Source organism: Prosopis cineraria, unplaced genomic scaffold, assembly GCF_029017545.1.
Source record: "Prosopis cineraria cultivar Desert tree isolate PC_DT_omini unplaced genomic scaffold, ASM2901754v1 PC2091, whole genome shotgun sequence".
NCBI lineage: Eukaryota > Viridiplantae > Streptophyta > Magnoliopsida > Fabales > Fabaceae > Prosopis > Prosopis cineraria.
The window spans coordinates 2,638-22,452 of NW_026557416.1; the positions used below are offsets into that span (position 1 = coordinate 2,638).

Genomic DNA, 19,815 nt, shown 5'->3' on the forward strand with positions numbered 1-19,815 from the left:
AGAAAATTTGTAAATAAAATTTGGAATTCAAAGTTGCAAAATTACAAATTAGAAAAAGTAAATTGCAAATTATTGAAATTGAACAAGTAAAGCATGAGAAAAATAAATATTAAGATTATATTCATAAATAAAATGGGGATATAAAGTTGCAAATTATAGTAAATGAAGTTATCAATATGAGAGAATAAGTTGCAAATTTCTAGAGTTGAATAAATAATTTTATAAAATTCATTGTTTATAATTAATTTAAAATGAATGGTTGGGATCATTTTAAAATAAAATGGATGACCCAAATCAGCTCGAGAATTGATGAGCACTCCTGATGATGAGTACCAAGTTTGGGTGCTCTTATCTTCTCCATACCTTTTTAAGTTTTTCTTAATACTTTTAACCTTTTTCATTTAAATGACTTTTAATATGAAAATATTTGCATCCATTATGATAACATATTTTGTATTGAAATAAAAATTTATAATTATAGTTTTATTATTTTTTATAATTAATTATAGATCAAATTGGCGACAATTTTTCATTTAATATTATAGATTTATTAAAAAGTTTGTATTTTTATATTTTATTAATTAGTTTTAAAATTCACAAATAATACTTCTTAATTGTATATCAACTCTTTTTTTATTTTAAAAATTGTAATTGAGAATTTAATATTTTTCTTAAGAAAGTCGAATCTCATAAAAATATACTCCATAATAAAGTTCATGTTTTTTCAATCATTATATATTTAAATTTGTTTTTAAATTATATCTTTCAAATAAATTTTAGCTCGTTACTTTAATTTTTTTTTTCTAAAAAAATAGAAACATAAATTACATTATAATACTTAACTTTTAACTTAATTTTAATTTGTAAACTTCAATTTATCTTTTATCTTGTTTTTGTTTCACATATTTCAATGCAAACACATCAACGTATTGCATGGAAGTGTTTTGAGCTGACTTTTGATGTTTATTGCAGCCTGTTTGATACACTGGGGTTAGGGGAATAGAATTGTAATTATAATGGAATTGGAGTTGAAATTGAGAGAAGTGTTTGTTTGGTGGCGTGTAGTTAGAAAATTTTCCAATTCCACTGATGTCCATATTAAGCCCTCGGGGGTTTGAAACCTCCTTCCTTAGTCCTCCTTGCTTTCGCGTCGCCGCTCAGTCTCGCTCACCCTCTTTCTCACATCGCCATCTTCGTGCTCACCCGCGTTTCCTCCGTTCCGCGCCGTCACTGGCTTTTCATCTCAAACTCTCATCGCGCAGTCGCCCATATCCGCATCATTGTGAGGTAAGGCATCTTGTTTCCTGCCTTACGATTTCTGTCTTCAATGCTCTTAGTCTGCCAAACCCTCATTTAGAATCCTATTGTTCACGTTTTCCCTCGTTTTCATCCTTGCATTTCTATGGCCTTCTTCCCCTTTCTTCCTGTATCACACCTGTTGAGATTATGGCGAACTTTGAAATTCGTTCAAATCAGCCAAGGACAGAGATTTTACTGAAGTTAATGACTTTCATTTTGATGAGTAATAGAACACCCTCACCCAATTTTTCAAGTTCATCATCTCTGACCTGATAATTGATTCATCGTTTAGGAAAGAGATATGTTTCGGCTGGTGCATTTCTGCTTCTGCAATTTGAAGAACGAGGCACAGTGAGGTATATGAAGCTAACTCTACCCATAAACACAAAACCTTTCTTTCATAGTCACTGAGCAAATATCTCAAGCTTTTTCTTACTTTTCTCTGGTTAACTTGTCACTGAGCAAAACCTTTCTACTTATTACATTTTAGATGTTTTGTGAAAGTCCTAACCATGCGTGTCTATAATTGTATTCATTTGCCTACGTGCTGAATCAATGCAAATTTTTGACTCTGTTTGGCTTTACTTTATGAGAAATTTTCTTTTAAAGCCAGTTGGATATTTGCTCTGAGTATGGAGAGCTTCAAGCCCCATAGAAAAGAATAGGATAAAAAAGAATGGCAGTGATTTTGAGGATGAAAAATAGCACGTGGAACACTACATGGTGTGCCCTATAGTATCCAGAGGCTTGATAAAGAACAATTTGCATTGCTTTTGTTTGACAAAGATGTTTAGGTGAAGAGTTCTCCTGTTTTTTGCAAAATGCTACAGTTTTTGATTTGATTTTTTTTTTTGAAAGATGTTAACTCACATGGGTCTTAAGTATCGTTTTCCCCCATTTTGAACTTTTCTGTGCCGCAATGAGGTTGCTTATATAATGGAAAGTTACATTGTAACTGATAATCGTAAGAACATTGAATTCCCTCCTTTTTTAATGGTTTTTGACAAGTAGTTATATATTTTTATAATGTATTGCTAGTTATACTTGTGTTACATTGATGGTTGTACTCGTAGTGGCTGGTTATATTTGTCAAATATTGCTAGCTAATAGTTATATATTCATTTTTGCTTGATATACTTGCAGCGGCTGGTTATATTAGTCAAATATTGCTAGTTAATATTTATGCATTCATTTTAACTTATTGTACTTGTAGTAGCTGGTTAATGAGTTGTTTCATTTTGTAGGAGTCCTCCTTGACAATGCCACCATTTCAGTCTCTACAGCTTCGAAGGATCTTTCTTCGATCCTTCTTTTCTCAATCCTCATCCTTCACTTCATTTTATTTGCTTCAACCTCATCTTCCACTTCTAGCAGAACCCACTTCCAACCCCTCCTCCCTCCTCAGGCATTTTCAGTCTGTGACTGTTTTCACTGCACCTCCACTCTTTCTCTCCAGATCTTTCTCCTCAGAGCCCTCCAAATCATCAATTCATGGCCTCCCAGAAGATGTAGATCCTATTGCACAATCCCTCTCCAATGAGCTTCTCAAGGACTCAGATTCCGACCCTCTGTCTGTAACACAACGCCTTCAGCTTGGCTTCTCTCACATCACACCGACTGCCACACTTGTTCTTCAAACCCTCAATTTCTCCACTGAAGCCGGCCGTACAGTATTAGGTTTTAACCAATGGCTAATTTCAAACCCTAACTTCACCCACAATGATGAGACACTGTCTTATTTTGTTGGCTACTTTGGCCGTCGCAAAGACTTTAAGGCCACCCATGAGGTTCTTGTCAGTGGGTGTGCCTTTGCCGGGCCTAAAACCTTAGAGGCTGCGATTGATCGGCTTGTGCGTGCGGGGCGTCCCACCCAGGCAGTTTCATTTTTTGAGAGAATGGAGACAGATTACGGGTTGCCACGTAATCATGATTCATTGAGGTTAATCGTGGAAAAGCTTTGTGACAAGGGATATGCAAGTCATGCAGAGAAAATGGTGAAGAATCTGGCAAATGAGTTCTTTCCTGATGGACGCATCTGTGATCTGCTAATTAAGGGTTGGTGTGTTGATGAGAAACTGGACGAAGCTCGAAGACTAGCTGGGGAAATGTATCGTGGAGGGTTTGAACTTGGGACATCTGCGTATAATGCCATTCTTGATTGTGTATGCAAGCTTTGCAGAAAAAAGGATCCATTTTGCCTTGATTCTGAAGCTGAGAAGGTACTGGTCGATATGGATTATAACGGGGTTCCAAGAAATGTAGAAACTTTTAATGTGTTGATAACTAATTTATGCAAGATTAGGAGAACTGAAGATGCAATGAAGTTGTTTTACAGAATCGGGGAATGGGGTTGCTATCCTGATGCGACCACGTTTCTTATTCTGACAAAGAGTTTGTATCAGGCTGCAAGATTAGAAGAGGGGGATGAAATGATTGACAGGATGAAATCTGCTGGGTTTAGTGAAGCTCTTGATAAGAAGGCTTACTACCATTTCCTGGAGATTTTGTGTGGCATCGAGAGAATTGATCATGCATTGCATGTATTCGTGAAGATGAAAGCTGACGGATGTGAACCTGGGATCAAAACTTATGACTTACTGATGGGGAAATTATGTGCTCATAATCGTGTTGACAAAGCTAATGTACTTTCAATGAAGCACAACGCAGGGGGTTGCCTGTGACACCGAAAGAATATAAGATAGAGGCAAGGTATATGAAAAAGCCAAAGCCGGTGAAGAGTGAGAAGAAAAAGCGAGAGACTCTGCCTGAGAAAATGGCAAGGAAGAGAAGACGTCTCAAGCAGATTCGACTGAGTTTTGTGAAGAAACCGAAAAAAATGATGGGTCGAGTATATTGATCTCTTTGTTATGGTTCACTGACATTGTTTTGTTGATTTAATCACAAACATTTTGGAATTTGAGGATGGAACAGAGTTATCTCTATTTCTAGGAATCATTGCTGTTTGGGAACTTGGAAGAAGAAGCATTCTAGTGATCTTCGCAAAGTGCCTGACACAAACATGCTTTGATTCATTTCATTTCAGCAAAGAAAAAGGAAACATGTTTGTATGAGCAGTGATAAATTCGCACTTGAGGAAATTATTGGAATACCAATTACAGGTAGATTTATTTACATGATGCAGTAAGAAAATGAGAAGTTTCACACTAAGTAGTGTTGGCTGAAGAGGCAATTTTTTTCCCTCATAAACCTATTATCTTAATATTTTGATTAAAATAAAGTATGAAGCCTGCATGCATGCATTTTCTTGTGGTTCTACTCTTAACCCTACGAAGTTAAAGTTTGATTAAATATAACAGCCCCACTTTAGATGGGCATTTTCCCTATGATTATTAACACACACACACACACACACACACACACACACACACACACACACACACAACTATATTACTATATTTTGATCTCCATTTTACCCTACTTCTTTAAGACCTTTACCATATAAACCAGCAATATGACAACAGAAAATTTCTTACAGCTTGCAATTCCCTCTTTTGATGGTCAACATGAGAATTAAAACATGTTGATGAAGAATTTTTTGGAAGTCCTGGGAATATTGGTTAGTTGTCTTACAGGTTGGCGTAATAATGCCAAAGGCACAATAAAATGAGGAAAAAAAAAAAGGAAATGGCACAAATATTTAGCATGCTTTGGTCCTCAAGATAGACAGACACATCTATTATGGCCTTTTGAATGAAAATAATAAAAAAAAAAATTCCAAACCATTCCTCATGACAATTCAAAACTGTCTAAACTCAAGTTGTTATTACGAGGAAGGACCATCTCCATTAGCGGCCTGTTTGTTGAGCAAATTTATTTATTTTTTAAAATGATGGAATCTAGGCAAGGTTGCAACAAATCATTTCAAATGCTGTCAAAAGTTGAAGTTGGTAACTCTGAAGTCCTAGTCACGAGAAAAGGACAAGTGACAAATCAAAACCACATGATGTCAAATGTTTTGTTCATCCCATATTTGAGGACCAGTTCAATTATTGAGAATTAGTGAGCTACCTTACGACCAAAATGATCCAAGTTTCTCTTCATTAATTTGACATGTTTGCCGACAAAGTTTATACATATGGCTTGATGGAGGAATTTTCTATGCAGCCATCTTAAATTTTAGTGGTCTAGTAAATAAACACCATTGAAATTTATTTTAAAATTGGGAAACTTGAACAAGAAGATAGATATATTAAAACGAAGCAACTTCGCACTGTGTTTCACTATATTTATTAATTGTACTGTGTTAATATTTCAAATTAGATGATACTCTTGTATATATTATTTTATTCTTGCATATTATGACCAGTATTATGAGCCTATCTAACTTGAGCTAAAGAGACTTAATGAGGTCTAGGCTAACAAGAACTGAGCATTTATGAAATTCTTTCAGATAACAAGCTTTTCCACTAAATATTTATTGTCATTATATTCCAAGGACTTGAATTTGAAACATTTGACTAAGAGGATACAGCTCTTACACTAGTTAAATCAGGCGTTCAGGTTACACCATTTAAAGACTAAAGTTTGAGGCTAATTAATACTATTATATGAAGGACTAAGAAATCTTTCCCAAACAAAAAGGCGAAAACAAATTAGTGTTTCTTTTTAAATTGACATTTTGCCAGGCCCAATTCAAGGCTCTCTAGTTCGAGTGCTGTTTAAGAGGCCCATCAGAGAAATTTTTTTTTCCTTTGGGCCAAAAGTCCGATCAAGATTAAGTGATTTTTGAATTTTTCAGAATAAATGCAAGTAACCAGGAACACCAGGATCAATTGGTTGAGCGGATTGATTAAGCTAAATAAGAGGCTATCTGTTCAAGACTTCCAATCTGAGTACCTCAGGTCGTGTGTTGAGTTTGTTTTGTCAGATTTTTTTTTTTTTTTAATTTTAGAGTGCTTAAATATAATTAATGCTGTTATAGAATCATGAAATGTCATTTTCCAAAAGAAAATGAGGAGCAAAAGAAAGGGTGGTTGCGTCGATAGGATGCTATAACTAAAAGAAGTAAGAACGCTGGAAACGATGGCTCGATTCTACCGGTAATTTGATTTCGCTGATAAATATGAATAAGAAAGCTTTGGCTATTCTCATGCGCGCCAGAATGAGACCTAACAATTCCAGCAACCCTTCTCTTTCTCCTCTCGCTGTAAGTTGCTTCTCCGAATTCCGATAATTACTCTGATTAGAGCCCAATTCTTTCACTTCATTCTGATTCAAAGCATATTAGAATCTTTATCAAATCGATTTGGCTCATGATTTCGGTTTTTCAGCCAAATGTTATTATTTTTGAATTCCGTTTTCCTTGTATTTGATTGGTGCGCGACAGAAAGAGATGAACCAAGTGCAGCAGAATTCCCTGGAAAACCAATCCACTGGGCATGCTATTCAACGTGACTCAGAAGCAGGAAGTAAAATGCGTATTAATGACGCTGGCAATTGTGAGAGGTTCATAGTTTGAAACACTTGGAATTTTCGTAAGAGGTTAGAGATCATTTTCAATGCTACGCTTTTGAAGCTGATTTCTTTTTTGTTACTTTCATTTGCTTTCAGAGAATTTGAACTTGTTCGTACGTCAATGCATTCTGCGATTTCTATGAGCAAAACAGAAGATCTAGATACTGCACTTGATAATTTCTCAGAGGTAGCGTTTCATTTATATAAATCAGTGAAAATTTGTAATTTTATTCGCTTGTTATATTGCTTGTTTGACTCTGATGAGCTGATGACAATGTAGGGTTATTCTAAGCTTTCCATTGAAAACCGCCGGAAGTTGCTGCTTGTGCTTGGCCGAGAATATGATCTGAACAGAGTACATGTTCGTGAACTGATAAAACAGTATCTTGGGCTTCAACTTCCTTGTGGTGAGATTTTGGTGGAATTTAACAAACTATTTGCATTACAATTTATGAATGTTTACAAAAATCTGATTGGGAATATTCTAGTTGCAGTGGATGAAGCTCAAGGGAACTGCTCTGAAGAGGGCTTGTTTTCTTCATTCTATCGCATTGAGCGGAATTTGAGACATGCACTTAGGCCACTTTATGAAGTTCTCTTTGACCGTCTCAACACTCACCCTGGAGGGTTGAGATTTTTGTCCATTCTTCGTGCTGATATCTTATCCATTCTCACGTAAGGTTATGATCCATGTGCTGCATTTTACTTCAAACATTTTATTTGGCAGGGTTGGCAAGAATTAAATGGGAAAAATAGGACATAGTGCATTTCTGTTGGATATAGTTGATCTTGAGACACTTCTCGTTTGAAACAGTTTTTTTGGGTGATTGTACATGGGCATACAGGCCTCTCCAAGCATTACATGAGAATAGATGATAAGTTTTATAGAGCCACACTCTTATTGGAAGTTTTGCATGTATGTTTGATTCAAATATCTAGTAATGAAAGTAGCAAAAGATATAGAAATCTTGAGTTACTTATTACTTCCTTTAACTTTCGGTAGGTTCAATTTCAGAGAATTTATCTTGATTGTCCTACGAATCTTTTCACTGGGATTTTTATGCGAGGTCCTTAAAATAAATGTTGAGGTGTATTAAATTGAGTGCATGCAGATTCATGGGGAGAAAACAAGAAAAACACGAGACAAAATTTTAGCTTTTCTTTACTGGAAGTTAGAATATAATACTTCACATATTCAATGATACAGAGAGGAAAATATTTCATCTCTGAGGGCATTGGATTCTTATTTAAAGGAAAAACTGAGTACGTGGCTTAGTCCTGCTACCTTAGAGCTTCATCAAATTACATGGGATGATCCAGCTTCTCTGTTGGAGAAAATTGTTGCTTATGAGGTACTTCTCTGTTTGGGTTTCTTTGTAACTCTTGCCTGTCTTCTTATGCATAATCTTCAACATCATTTGTAGGCTGTGCACCCTATTAGCAACCTTTTGGATCTTAAGAGAAGGCTGGGAGTTGGCCGTCGTTGTTTTGGATATTTACATCCAGCAATTCCTGGTCAGTGATTCTCTTAACTTTTGGCCAGCTGAAGATAGCTCACTTCTTCTTGGCAATACTACCCGATCCATTTAATGTTCTTTGGCATCTCTGCAATTTGTGCTAGTCATACCGTTACGCAGTTGAAATTTCATTAATGTAATGACATAGCTCCTTTTTAAAATGGATTTACTACACACATGGCCATAATTTTTTTTTTTTTAAAGCCAATGAACTAATATTCACTCAGGAACTGGGTGACAGAATTAAAGGTAAATTAGTCACTGGTCAAAAAGTAATTACTATACAGCCAAAAGTTTCTGATGGTCAGCATGTTTACTTGTTCTTTTATTTGTTTCTCATGTGAAATAACATGGAAATTGAATTTAGTGTCACCATTCTTGCATATAAATACCAACTGACTAAGGGTTTGAGTGGTCGTCATATTACAATTATATGCATGAACTTTATATGCGTTACATTATTTGACGTGTTTAAGTATGCTGTTTTTCCCCTCCTCAGGTGAACCCTTAATTTTCATTGAAGTTGCGCTTCTTAAGAATGTAGCTCAGACTATACAGGTTAATTTTCTTTGGACTTCACATAACCTTGGTCAGTATATTTTTTTTTCCTTCTTTCTATGTTATGTAATTTTTTTTTTTTTGGCTTCTCAGGAAGTTTTGTGGGATAGTCCTCCTATACCTGAAAATGAGGCAACATGTGCATTATTCTACTCCATTTCATCAACTCAGGTATGGCATATGCTACAAGAAACACAAAGAATGATTAATTATAGTAGAAACTAGACTGTACATTGTGGCAAAGGTTGGTTAGATCATCCTGAGTGAAATGTGAGGTGTGCCTTGTTTTCTTGGGGTTTCATCTCACTGATATGTATTTCTGTTCTGATTTAATTTTCCCTTTATTCATGTTTTCTGATTTCTTTAAGTTATTCTTGTTTCAAATACCTGTTTGCTTTCTTGTTTTGGAAAATAAAATCTGTTTACTTTTCTACGTATCCCATCAGTGACCTTTTCCTCTCCTAAGGAAATGATAAATAGTGGAGGTAGTTTTCCAGAAATTGAAAATTTTCTTGCACTTACCTGGATGGACTAGTTCTGAAATTTTGCAGCCTGGCTTATCAGGGATCAACTTAGGAAAGTTTCTCATCAAACGTGTTATAACACTGGTGAAACGGGAAATGCCACATATCTCTGTAAGTATTTTAACAAATTCATGGAGCTCTATGAATTTGAAGGATATGATCAAATGAAGTTTCTTGCTTCAAAGACTTTGTGAAGGCATCATCATCATCATCATCATCATCATCATCATCTCTTAGTTTCAATTTATAGTTCATTCATTTTCTTGGTTTTGACTTAATAATAGTATCGTATATGACACTGTCTGTCGATCACCTTTCTGTCTTCTATTTTTACCTTTTCTTTGTTGGGGGAAATTATTGCCTTTAATTTCTTGTATATTCTTCTTGGAGAGTAAAGGCATTTCCTTGAATATCTCTAACATAAAGTTCACATCTAGGAGTAAAGTCCCTTTCATTTTAAATTAGAAAATTCTATTTGGGGCTTCAGCTAGCTGAAGCAATCCATTATGTTATATAATGAGATTGGAATAGTTGATTCGCTGAAAATGGCTAAAACCTGAAGAAATTATTGAACAAATTGGTCACCGGGCTCCGATGGAAAAATCTGCCAAGTTTAAGATGCATATGACTTTTTGGTTGCGCCTTTTAATTTCTTGCTTCTTGTATTTCTTTTCTTCTATCAAAACTGAAACTGATATGCCAATATTTTTCAGTGACTAGTTGTACTTGGAGGAGTACCATAAAAATGACATGCCAATATTTTTCAGTGACTCCAAAATTAATATATTGCTTTCGTCATCATGGAAGAGTAATGTCTAAAGTTGATATGCTTCAAGTCGAAAAATTGTTAGAACATGCGACATTCCTTGACAAATGACATGTCTCTTAGATTGTTGTGATATGTTATGTACTAAATCATTGTGCATCTTGCTTTATCAATCAATTTTCAATTCTTGCTTGCAGACATTTGCAACTCTGAGTCCCATCCCAGGATTCATGCAGTGGCTTCTATCCAAGTTGGCATCACAATCAATACTTGCTGAATCAGACTCATCACAATCACTGGCTGAGGGATCCAGTTCCACATTCTGGGAGAATATACTTAAACCAGAAGAAGAAAGGGCACTTATGAGTATATCAAAGTAACATATGTACTATTCTATAATTATATTCATTCGAAAAATTATGTTTTGGTCCATATTTGCTTCGAGAGTAGTCTGTATTCAGTCTGTCTGTCATTATTGGGACGCAACTAGTGCATGGCCAGCCATGCTATGCACAAAACAAATTCAACTTTTAGCAGTGAGAGGGAGACAAAACCCAGTGAAGCATGGCTTATATGGAAACAGTGAAATGGACTTACTCTTATAATATACATAGATGGGCTGCCCTTTATTTAAAGTGGAAATGGAAAGTCAAATGAATATGGTGACTACATTGAAAGGAGGCCCAAATCTGCAACGGATCTTCAGAAAAATATTGAAGATCTTCCAATCTTAGAAGTTGCTTTCAGCTCTCAGTCTGTCTCTAATTGCATGTTATGTTTGCACTAGCAAAGCGTTGATATTCATATTAGTCTAATTCTGAGTCAATCACAACTCATTAGGGTTTGTCCTCTGGTGATACTTGGTTTTGAACTTTTGTTGTTGAAGTGTTACGTTTCTAGCTTTGAGGCATTCAAAATCCTTCCTTGGGTGCTTTAGCTATTATCATTGAATTAATGATAATTTGTGTCAGGGACATCCATTATACTTGGTTTTAACGTGTGCTTAACATCTATATGAGTTGCAGAGATATCGCCAATGGAAAAAATGGAATGGAAGTGATGTTCAACTTGCTGACTTCTACAGACCACAAGTGGACCAAATCAACAGAAATGCTGTCCGTATTACAACCCCTTCTGATGCGATTATGTGCCAGGTATTACAAACAGTTTATAGGGATTGTACTCGAGTATTCTGTTCTCATCATTTATTTATTTATTTAATTTTTCTAGAGAATAAAAGAAGAGTGTTGGACCATATGCAAAAAACAAAAAGAAGAGTGTTGGATAACTTGAACTGAGTTCATCAAATGGTAAATAATATTTTTCTCATATTGTAGATACCTTCTTCAAGAGAAGAAAAGAGGAAGAGCGTTAGATTCAGTAGCAAATTTTCACTTGCAAAATGGAGCGGTATGTCATGCAGCCTTATTCAACAGTCAATCAACTTCTCAGTTCTCGGCAATTCTTTGTGAAATCAGTAGTTTCCTTTTAGTACGAGATTTACTGTTATGTGTTTTAACGTCTTTCATGGTCTTTTCACTGTGAACTGGTATGAGATAATTTTTTCACTGACATTTTTCCTAAAAGGAAATCAATGTTCTTGGAAAAAAGTTACATGTAGTTTCTAGTCTTAAGTAGCGTTTGTCAAGGACGTTTCAGTTTAAAAAGTTTATGCTGTTTGTGAAGGATTATCAATAATGTTAGTATAATTTATTAACACATTTTCTCATACAAAAATACTTTGGATTACTCAATGATAGAAATGTTGATACGATGTGAAGAACCTTCTTAGCTTAAAAGCATAAGTTATTAAGGATGCCCATGAATAACTTATGTTAGTTTCTATCCGAATGAATAACTTTTTTATTCTGAATTTGTAATAGATGATTGAGAGAATAAACTGGATGGCTGATCGGTCAGAAAAAGGCCTATCTCAAAGTGGAAGCATCATGGTGAACTATGTCTATAGGTAATCTTTACCCCAGTCACCATTTTATTAAAAATGCCAGCTTATTATGTGTCTTGTTGACTAACTTATCTAAAATCATGTAACTTACTTGATAATAAAACTTCCTCTTACACCGCTTGCCTTAGTTCTGCTGATAATAGAAGTGCCTTAGTTCTACTGATAATAGAAGTTGGTGAAGTTTGGGGAGAAATATTACCAATGGAGCAACCTGGTGTAGTTTTATGAAGTTTGTGGTGTTTGACGTGAATGCACAACCATATGAACGCATTTTAATGATATGAATGGTCTTCTGGCAAAAAAAAAAAAAGTTATCATATTACTTTATGTGTAAACTTCAGTCCATTTTGTTGGTAGTATATCCCGAAGATATTATTCCTTATTTGGCTGGCGGGGAATAAAGGGGAGGGGTGGGGTAATTTTTAATGACTTCGATTTGAAAAAAAAGGGGGGGGGATAAATGGGATTATAAAATTTTAATAAAGACATTATGTAAATTAATTGAGCAACAAAAATTAAAATATTTTAACTCCACTTCTCCATTTTTTTAAAACCCAATTAATTTGAATCTCCCCTTCCTTTCATATTCCTCCAACCAACCACATTTAATTTCATGGGTGATTTGTTCACAAGTTCACTGTGATTTGACATTAATTTCAGGCTGGAGCATATTGATGAATTCGCACATTCATATCTCAGCACTGGTGATATTCACGCTTCAAGTGATCTCCGTTGTATTGTCGAGGTAATAACTTCATTTTGATTGTCGATTCATTTTCATGCGAGTTCCGTTGTTTATATAAACATGTGTGCAAATGTGTGGAGACAAAGCTCATAGACGGCAGACCCCTTTCTCCTATTAAGCTTGACCTTTTCTTTCTTTCTTCCTCTATTTTTGGGTCCCTTAAATCCATTTGGTGTTATTTGCAGCCATGAAAATCTTGGAGTGACAAGAAATTTTGATGTCTGCTTGAACAGAGTATGACGGGGACGTTTTATTTCAAGGATGGTTTCATTGCATACAGGTCTAGATTATGAAGAAGCTTTTTTACTAGTAAAATTTGGTCACATCTGTGACCTGTCCAGAGAATAATTGCAGCTCATTACCATCCAAACCAAGATTTTGGTAATATGATGGAAAACTACATACTGATCCATGGGTTTTTATTCACAATACTGAAGAACTACTCTTATAATGAAAGGCACGTGGGAGAATTGGCCACGGCTCACAGTTCCTACCTGGTTGTGTCTGTCAAGGCTTTGTATAGCATAGCACCTCAAGTGTAATATTGGACTTGGAATAAGAAGGTTGTCTATCAAATAATGTTAACGTGACATATTCCCATATTAGCATTTTTTATAACCAAGTTGGCTATTGAGATTCCATAAGAATCACGAAGTTGGTTAACCTTGTCCGATAATTAGGACGGAAAAGAGTATCAATTTAAGGTTTAGGACTTTATTCTGCTGGCTGAGGTTGTAACACAGGTATACAGAACTGGGTCTTTACAATAAATATCAAGCCCAATCATTTGGAATTTATTCTGTGTCTGATCATAACTGTCTACATCTACAGGACTCTATGATTAACAAAGAGACGTATAGTTTAGTTCTCCACAGACATGTATGAATAAAATACTCTGTACATAGAGGGCTATAGTGCAATCTGGTGAGGCAACAGAAGGCATGATTCATATTTCAGTTTCTACAGGACTTGTTTCCGAGATATACTCCCTCATCAGCCTCGTGTTTGATTCATTGACCATCTGCAACGCACACGGACAGCCAACAATACCATGCATTCATACGGCTACTAAATAGATTCAACTTTTTATATCTCGATAAACTAGATTCTGGCCTAACTGAGAGCATGGGGAGGTGCAATGCACACTTGTAAATAGTATATTTAATATATATAAATATGTGAACTTTTTTATTGCAAATAGTTTATTAAACAATTGATATATGGGTGTGTCTACAGTTAAATGCTCCTTGAAATGATGAGTGATTAACAATGAGGTGTTAATCGTTTTAATAAAATCTAGATTATTCAAATTAGATTTAGACGGTTTAAACTTAAATTATTGTAATATATAATTTTCAAAAATAATTTTTTTTTACAAAGTGATAGAAAATTACCTTTATTTTAGAATTTTTTATATATTAAAAAATATTAAAAACATAGCTATGAGCCATCTTCATTTGGTGCTAAGTGAATTTGGAACCATAGCTATGAGCCATCTTCATTTCTCTAAATCTTCAAAATTTCATTTGGATGACCTTAAACTTATTATCTTATTTTTAATCTATATCATCACTATTTTTAAGTCTAACAATAAAAAATTATTATTTTACATTCTGTCTTTTCAAAATTACAATAAATATCAAAAGTAAAAAAAAAATTCAGCCTATTTAAATTAAATTTGAACAATTTGAAAACTATAAAAGATCTAAAGCTCAAAACTTTCCAACCCAACCTAAACAAGATAAACACCCTGATCCCATCATAGAGGAACATGAGTGTATTTCTTCATCATACTTCTGGGCTTACCGTCAAGAAATTTTCTTTAAGCAACATCAACTTTCTAAATAACAAGAAAATATTGCAGGATTACTTACCTTAACAGCGACGCGCTTTAGGTTGTCCCATTCAAAGTCTTGTTTGCAGTATGCTGATCTCACCTAAAATGATACATCAAAGTCTTAATCAGAGTTTAGCAAGTGGGAATATTGAAAACCACATCGTAACCAAGAAATCCACTAACCTCGAGTATGCGGAGAGCTATTCACGTACAAGCCATAGTTGCACAGCATTAATTTTACATAGATTTCAATCAGGAAAAGATTATTAATCCAAATGCTAAGACAACAACTGATTTTAGAGTAACTTGTCGATTTCAACGTTGAACTTACCTAAGCTCTTATGTCTAGATGATTCTCGCATCATGCTGGCACAGAACATGTCACCATCATTCAATGAGTGTCTACTCAAGAATTCCATCAATTCTTCGTATGCTTCACGATTGTAGCTCTGTGCTGGGGAATAAGCTTTAACAGGTGGTATTGTTCACAGGATACATCATACAATAACAGTTCGAGCTGATCAGAGTATCATCTGATACAAAACTATCTTTTGTACAGAATATATATATATATATATATATATTTTTAATTCATAAATAATGAATTAATTTTAGGATGAAATCGGGACTGGCAGCTTTTCTTCTTCTTCTTCTTTTTTTAATTTTACTACTAATCTTGCACTTCTTCAAAAGAAAGAGAGGCCACCCACTTACACGCACAAACATATCAAAGTGGAAGAATTATTTCACTCTTTACTTTGTTTCTTTCAAATAAGAAGTACCAAATTATAAACAAAATAAGATCTACACCACTCAAATATAATCTTAACGTTTCACATTAAAGATGAGTATGAAATATCATTTCATCATTGAGATGGGCTGAAAATCTTTTTTTAACAATAAATGGTGATAATTATTTGTAAGGAAAAATACCCAAAAAAAAAAAACGCAGCCCTATGTAGTAATTCGTTTGACCTTGGTCCTATGTGATATTTTAAAGATTCTAGCATGTGTAAGTTCACAAAATTGGAAAATTTCATCCTTGGAACTAGACTGTATTTTCTAAATCAAGAAACAAACATGAATACAAGACACGGATATAGGCTCTGCTTGAAGAATGAAAAAAGGATTTTAACTAATAGTGCTACGGTCAACAAGCATATGGTTAATTATTAATTAAAGCTACAGATTAAACCATAAATTGGGATAAACCAATATAAAGTGCAAGGAAAAAAAACATTGAATCCGTTTGTAAAATAACAAAACATGGAAGTATAGTTGCTCCGAAGTAATATTTTTTGTATTGAGGTAATTAATTAGCAAGAGATAGGACGATGGTCAAATACGTAAGGTTGTCAGCCATGGTAAAATTTTAGCACGGCCTGTGACAAATATGCATAGAATATAGCTACACGGAAAAAAAAGGGCAGTCAAAAAGCCTCAATATAAGTTACAGGAGGGTCAATAGAATTTGAACCTGAAGTTGAGCAGAAACAATCTTAACTGCAATGTAGGTAAAGAAATTGTGGAGGTTCTTGGCAGCCTTTGCTTCTGGTGATGCCTTCTCCATATCCTGCATCATCTCACCATAGCATATTATAATTTTACACTCTGCACAACACACACACACAAGAACACAGAGAACAGAAAGCACCACACAGAGAAACAGAGTTGACCCACCAGGTACGTACATCTTTTGGCATTGTATGTGGGTGGGTTGAGAGATCCTTCGCTTCAATGGTGAAGCAAAAGGATAAACTCTACTGTGGTGGGGTTTTGTGGGATAAACCCATGGAATTTGAGAAAGAGCAAGAGTAGCAGAAGCTTCCATTGATCACAGAATACCCTTTTCAAGACTTCAAGAAAGAAAAGGCTTTGATTAATGGGAAGAGGAAGCTGAGAACCCAATTATGGTGTCCCCAAAACCATAAATATCTCCCAACTAGAATCGTAACAGAAAATATCTTTGAGCTTATGTGGAAAGGCGGGGCACTTTTCAATCAAAGTTCATCTCATGGTGGAACCCACCATTCCATCTTAGAGATATTTTGTAATTTGCTAAAATGCCATTTTTATCAGCATCTCAAACTAATTCAACTGTGCCAATATCATGAATATGAATTATTAGATATTATTTTAATATTAGAATTATTTGTTCAGGATTATTGCTTTATTTGAGTTATCTTAGATTTAATAAAGATATTTAGGTTATCTTCATCCCTTCCCATCCCTTGTCAATGCTCTACAATGAAAGCCCAGACATTCGCCTAGTTCAATGCACAACTCTTCATTTCTTCTGCATCTTTCCTCCACAAATTACTTTAAAAAAAAAAAATCCTCAAATCTAAAAATCCGGCGACCTTGACCTCATAAATTAATAAATGGAAAAATAGTATTCAAGGACCATTATGTAAATTTTTATCACATAAGATTAAATGATTTCATATTTGCTTTGCAGTCCTCTGATCTTTCTTTCGTATTAATTTTATAAACAAAATGATGGAATTGCTTCTCAAGTTAAAAAGAAAAAAGAAACTCCCACTGTTGCTGTCACGACTGTCGGACCACTGCCAGCTACAAGGTCACCAAAGCCCTAACATTTTATTTTAAAGAAAGTTGATTTAGGTGGCCAAGGAGGGTTTGATCCATGACCCTTGCCACCTAAAAAGCCTTTTAATAACATATAACAAATATATATATATATATATATATATATATAAAAGTAGTAAATCAAGTTTCTAACCACTTTCATGTAATAATATAACGGTGTGTTATTAATTTTTGAAATAGAACTTATTATTTTATAAATATCACTTGTTAATCTGACATGAACAATTTCAAATTAGGGGCTTTAAAACTCGCATTTTACTTTGTTAAACATCCTAATATATTATTATCAATCACAAATAGATTGTTGTCAAAACTAAATAGATACTTGTTAATAAATGACTAACATGTACAACTAAATCTTTTCTATTAATTTTTTTAACTTATTAAAACCATAATAAATTCTTATTAATTTTGAATGAATTATTGTTATTTTACAAATATTACTTTAAAACTCTCAATTTATAATTGTCCATGTCAAATTAACAAGTAACATTTATAAACTAACAATAATTCATTCAAAATTAATAAGAATCTATTATGGTTTAACAAGTTAGAAAAATTGATAAGAAATATTTAGTTATACGTATTAGTCATTCATTAACAAGTATCCATTTGGTTTTAACAACCTGTTTGTAATTGATAACAATACATTGGGATGTTTAATAAGTAAAATGAGTGAAGTCTTAAAGCCCTTAATTTATAATTGTACATATTAGATTAATAAGTAACATTTGTAAAATAATAATAATTCATTCAAAATTAACAAGAATCTATTATAATTTTAATAAGTTAAAAAAATTGATAGGAAGGGTTTAATTGTACATGTTAGTCATTCGTTAACAAGTATCCGTGTGGCTTTGACAATAATTTATTTATAATTGAAAACAATACATTGAGACGTTTAATAAGTAAAACGTGTGAGTTTTAAAACTCTCAATTTGTAATTGTCTATGTCAGATTAATAAGTAATATTTGTAAAATAATAATTTTCGTTTAGAAATTAACAACATACCACTAATTATTACAAGAAAGTAGTTAGAAGCTTGGTTTATATATATATATATATATATTCTTACTATATGTTATTAAAGGGTTTGATGGCCTACTTTTTTAGATAGCCAAAGGTCATAGGATCAAACTCTTCTTTAGTTACTTAAAAAATTTATTTCTCAAATAAAATGTTGCCAGTGTTGGAATTTCGGTGACTCACCGTCGGCGACCCCCACTTGCAGTAGGGGCTGATGGGATTTTTTTTTTAATTATTTGAGGGGTAATTTCTTCATTTTACTTACAAAGTTAATATTAAAGAAAGATTAGAAGACTACAGAGTAAATAGCACATTATTTGATCTTTATGTAATATAAATTTCACAGTGATCCTCCAACGCTATTTTTCTTAATAATTTTCATAGGATGATAGCAGCGACATCATTCTTTCCCAATGTAGTTCGCACTGAGTTCTTTCAAACATTTAAAATTTGAGGTTTTCCATTTGGAGTCACCCTCCAATTTGTTTTCATGCTAAGCTTGTAAGCTGTATTATTCAACTTCTCTGGTAATATAATAATCGAGCTTAACAATGATTCAAGACGTAACAAGAAGCCACAAAATATTAAAGAAGAAACTAAAACAACGGAAGAATGGTTCAAGCTCTTACCAAGTTCTTCTCTCCTCTGAATTACCTCAACCTGCAACCAAGCTATAACCTCAAATTCTCCCAAAATTTTTCTCGTCATCCTTCCTTTTCTACTCAAAATGACCACAAAAGCAAGCACAAAATTCTTGGCTTGTCTTTTGTTTCTCATTTTGATCCCGATTCTCAGAGTTGAAGCTTACTGTATCTCTGGTTGTAAGCTTGCTTTAGCTTCGTACTACGTTTGGCAAGGCGCAAATCTGACATACATTAGTGAAATTTTCGGCCAAAAAATTCCAGAGATTCTCAAATACAATCCAACAGTCCCCAATCCGGATTATGTTCCAAGTGCAACCCGAATCAACTTGCCGTTCACGTGCGATTGTTTGAACGGCGTCTTCTTAGGTCACACTTTCACTTACTCAATTCAACCAGGCGATACGTACCGTAAAATTGCTCAGCAAGATTTTTCTAACTTGACGACGGAGGATTGGCTGGAGAGGGTGAACTCGTATGAACCTTCAGATATACCAGAAAACGTTGGGATTAACGTCACCGTCAATTGCTCGTGTGGCAATAGACGTGTATCGAGGGATTATGGATTGTTTTTGACGTACCCACTCCAAAGCGGCGACACGTTGTCGAAGCTCGCAGCGGCTTCCGGTGTGCCGGCGGAGCTCATACAGACTTATAATCCCGCCTCCGACTTCAACCGCCGGAAGTGGACTGGTGTTTTTGCCGGCCAAAGGTTAGCGGTGACTGTTAATGACCATTTTTAATAGTAAATAATCCTTTTTATTAATTACATTATCAATTAACGATAATAAAATAGTATTAATAAGTTTATATTAAAATAAAATATAATATTCGGCAACACATATTATCT

The 19,815-nt window shown here is 34.3% G+C and overlaps 2 protein-coding genes and 1 pseudogene across 6 annotated transcripts; 2 read left to right on the top strand and 1 right to left on the bottom strand.

Moving 5' to 3' along the window:
• Positions 1-1,084: 1,084 nt before the first annotated feature.
• LOC129301396 (pentatricopeptide repeat-containing protein PNM1, mitochondrial-like) lies at positions 1,085-4,559 on the top strand (annotated as a pseudogene).
• A 1,548-nt stretch (positions 4,560-6,107) lies between these two features.
• LOC129301397 (uncharacterized) lies at positions 6,108-13,452 on the top strand. 5 transcript variants are annotated; one of them, XM_054939955.1, is made up of 17 exons: positions 6,108-6,161; positions 6,242-6,466; positions 6,647-6,765; positions 6,871-6,961; positions 7,055-7,181; positions 7,263-7,449; positions 7,982-8,126; positions 8,199-8,289; positions 8,791-8,849; positions 8,943-9,020; positions 9,401-9,484; positions 10,337-10,515; positions 11,165-11,293; positions 11,477-11,549; positions 12,023-12,108; positions 12,766-12,850; positions 13,036-13,452. In XM_054939955.1, the coding sequence occupies exons 2-17, from the start codon at positions 6,383-6,385 to the stop codon at positions 13,039-13,041; spliced, it is 1,623 nt and encodes a 540-aa protein (XP_054795930.1). In that variant the 5' UTR covers positions 6,108-6,161; positions 6,242-6,382; the 3' UTR covers positions 13,042-13,452. The 5 variants fall into 5 exon arrangements, with proteins under 5 accessions (XP_054795930.1, XP_054795927.1, XP_054795929.1 ...); XM_054939952.1 differs by having other exon boundaries at positions 13,084-13,452; XM_054939954.1 differs by having other exon boundaries at positions 7,269-7,449; positions 13,084-13,452.
• Positions 13,453-13,596: 144 nt separating this feature from the next.
• Positions 13,597-16,558, bottom strand: LOC129301398 (chaperonin-like RBCX protein 1, chloroplastic). Its single transcript, XM_054939957.1, has 5 exons — positions 16,165-16,558; positions 15,019-15,136; positions 14,871-14,887; positions 14,725-14,787; positions 13,597-13,871 (listed from the first exon to the last, which is right to left on the bottom strand). Exons 1-5 carry the CDS (start codon positions 16,516-16,518, stop codon positions 13,797-13,799), a joined length of 627 nt encoding a protein of 208 aa, XP_054795932.1. The 5' UTR covers positions 16,519-16,558; the 3' UTR covers positions 13,597-13,796.
• Between the last annotated feature and the right edge of the window lie 3,257 nt (positions 16,559-19,815).

Coding starts and splice junctions, on each gene's coding strand:
- LOC129301397 (XM_054939952.1), top strand. CDS start 6,383: ATGAATAAGAAAGCTTTGGCTATTCTCATGCGCGCCAGAATGAGACCT. Junction 9,021..9,400: donor ACTCCATTTCATCAACTCAG/GTATGGCATATG, acceptor GAAATTTTGCAG/CCTGGCTTATCAGGGATCAA. Junction 9,485..10,336: donor GGGAAATGCCACATATCTCT/GTAAGTATTTTA, acceptor TCTTGCTTGCAG/ACATTTGCAACTCTGAGTCC.
- LOC129301398 (XM_054939957.1), bottom strand. CDS start 16,518: ATGGAAGCTTCTGCTACTCTTGCTCTTTCTCAAATTCCATGGGTTTAT. Junction 15,137..16,164: donor TTGTTTCTGCTCAACTTCAG/GTTCAAATTCTA, acceptor TCCCCAGCACAG/AGCTACAATCGTGAAGCATA. Junction 13,872..14,724: donor TAAAGCGCGTCGCTGTTAAG/GTAAGTAATCCT, acceptor TGTGCGTTGCAG/ATGGTCAATGAATCAAACAC.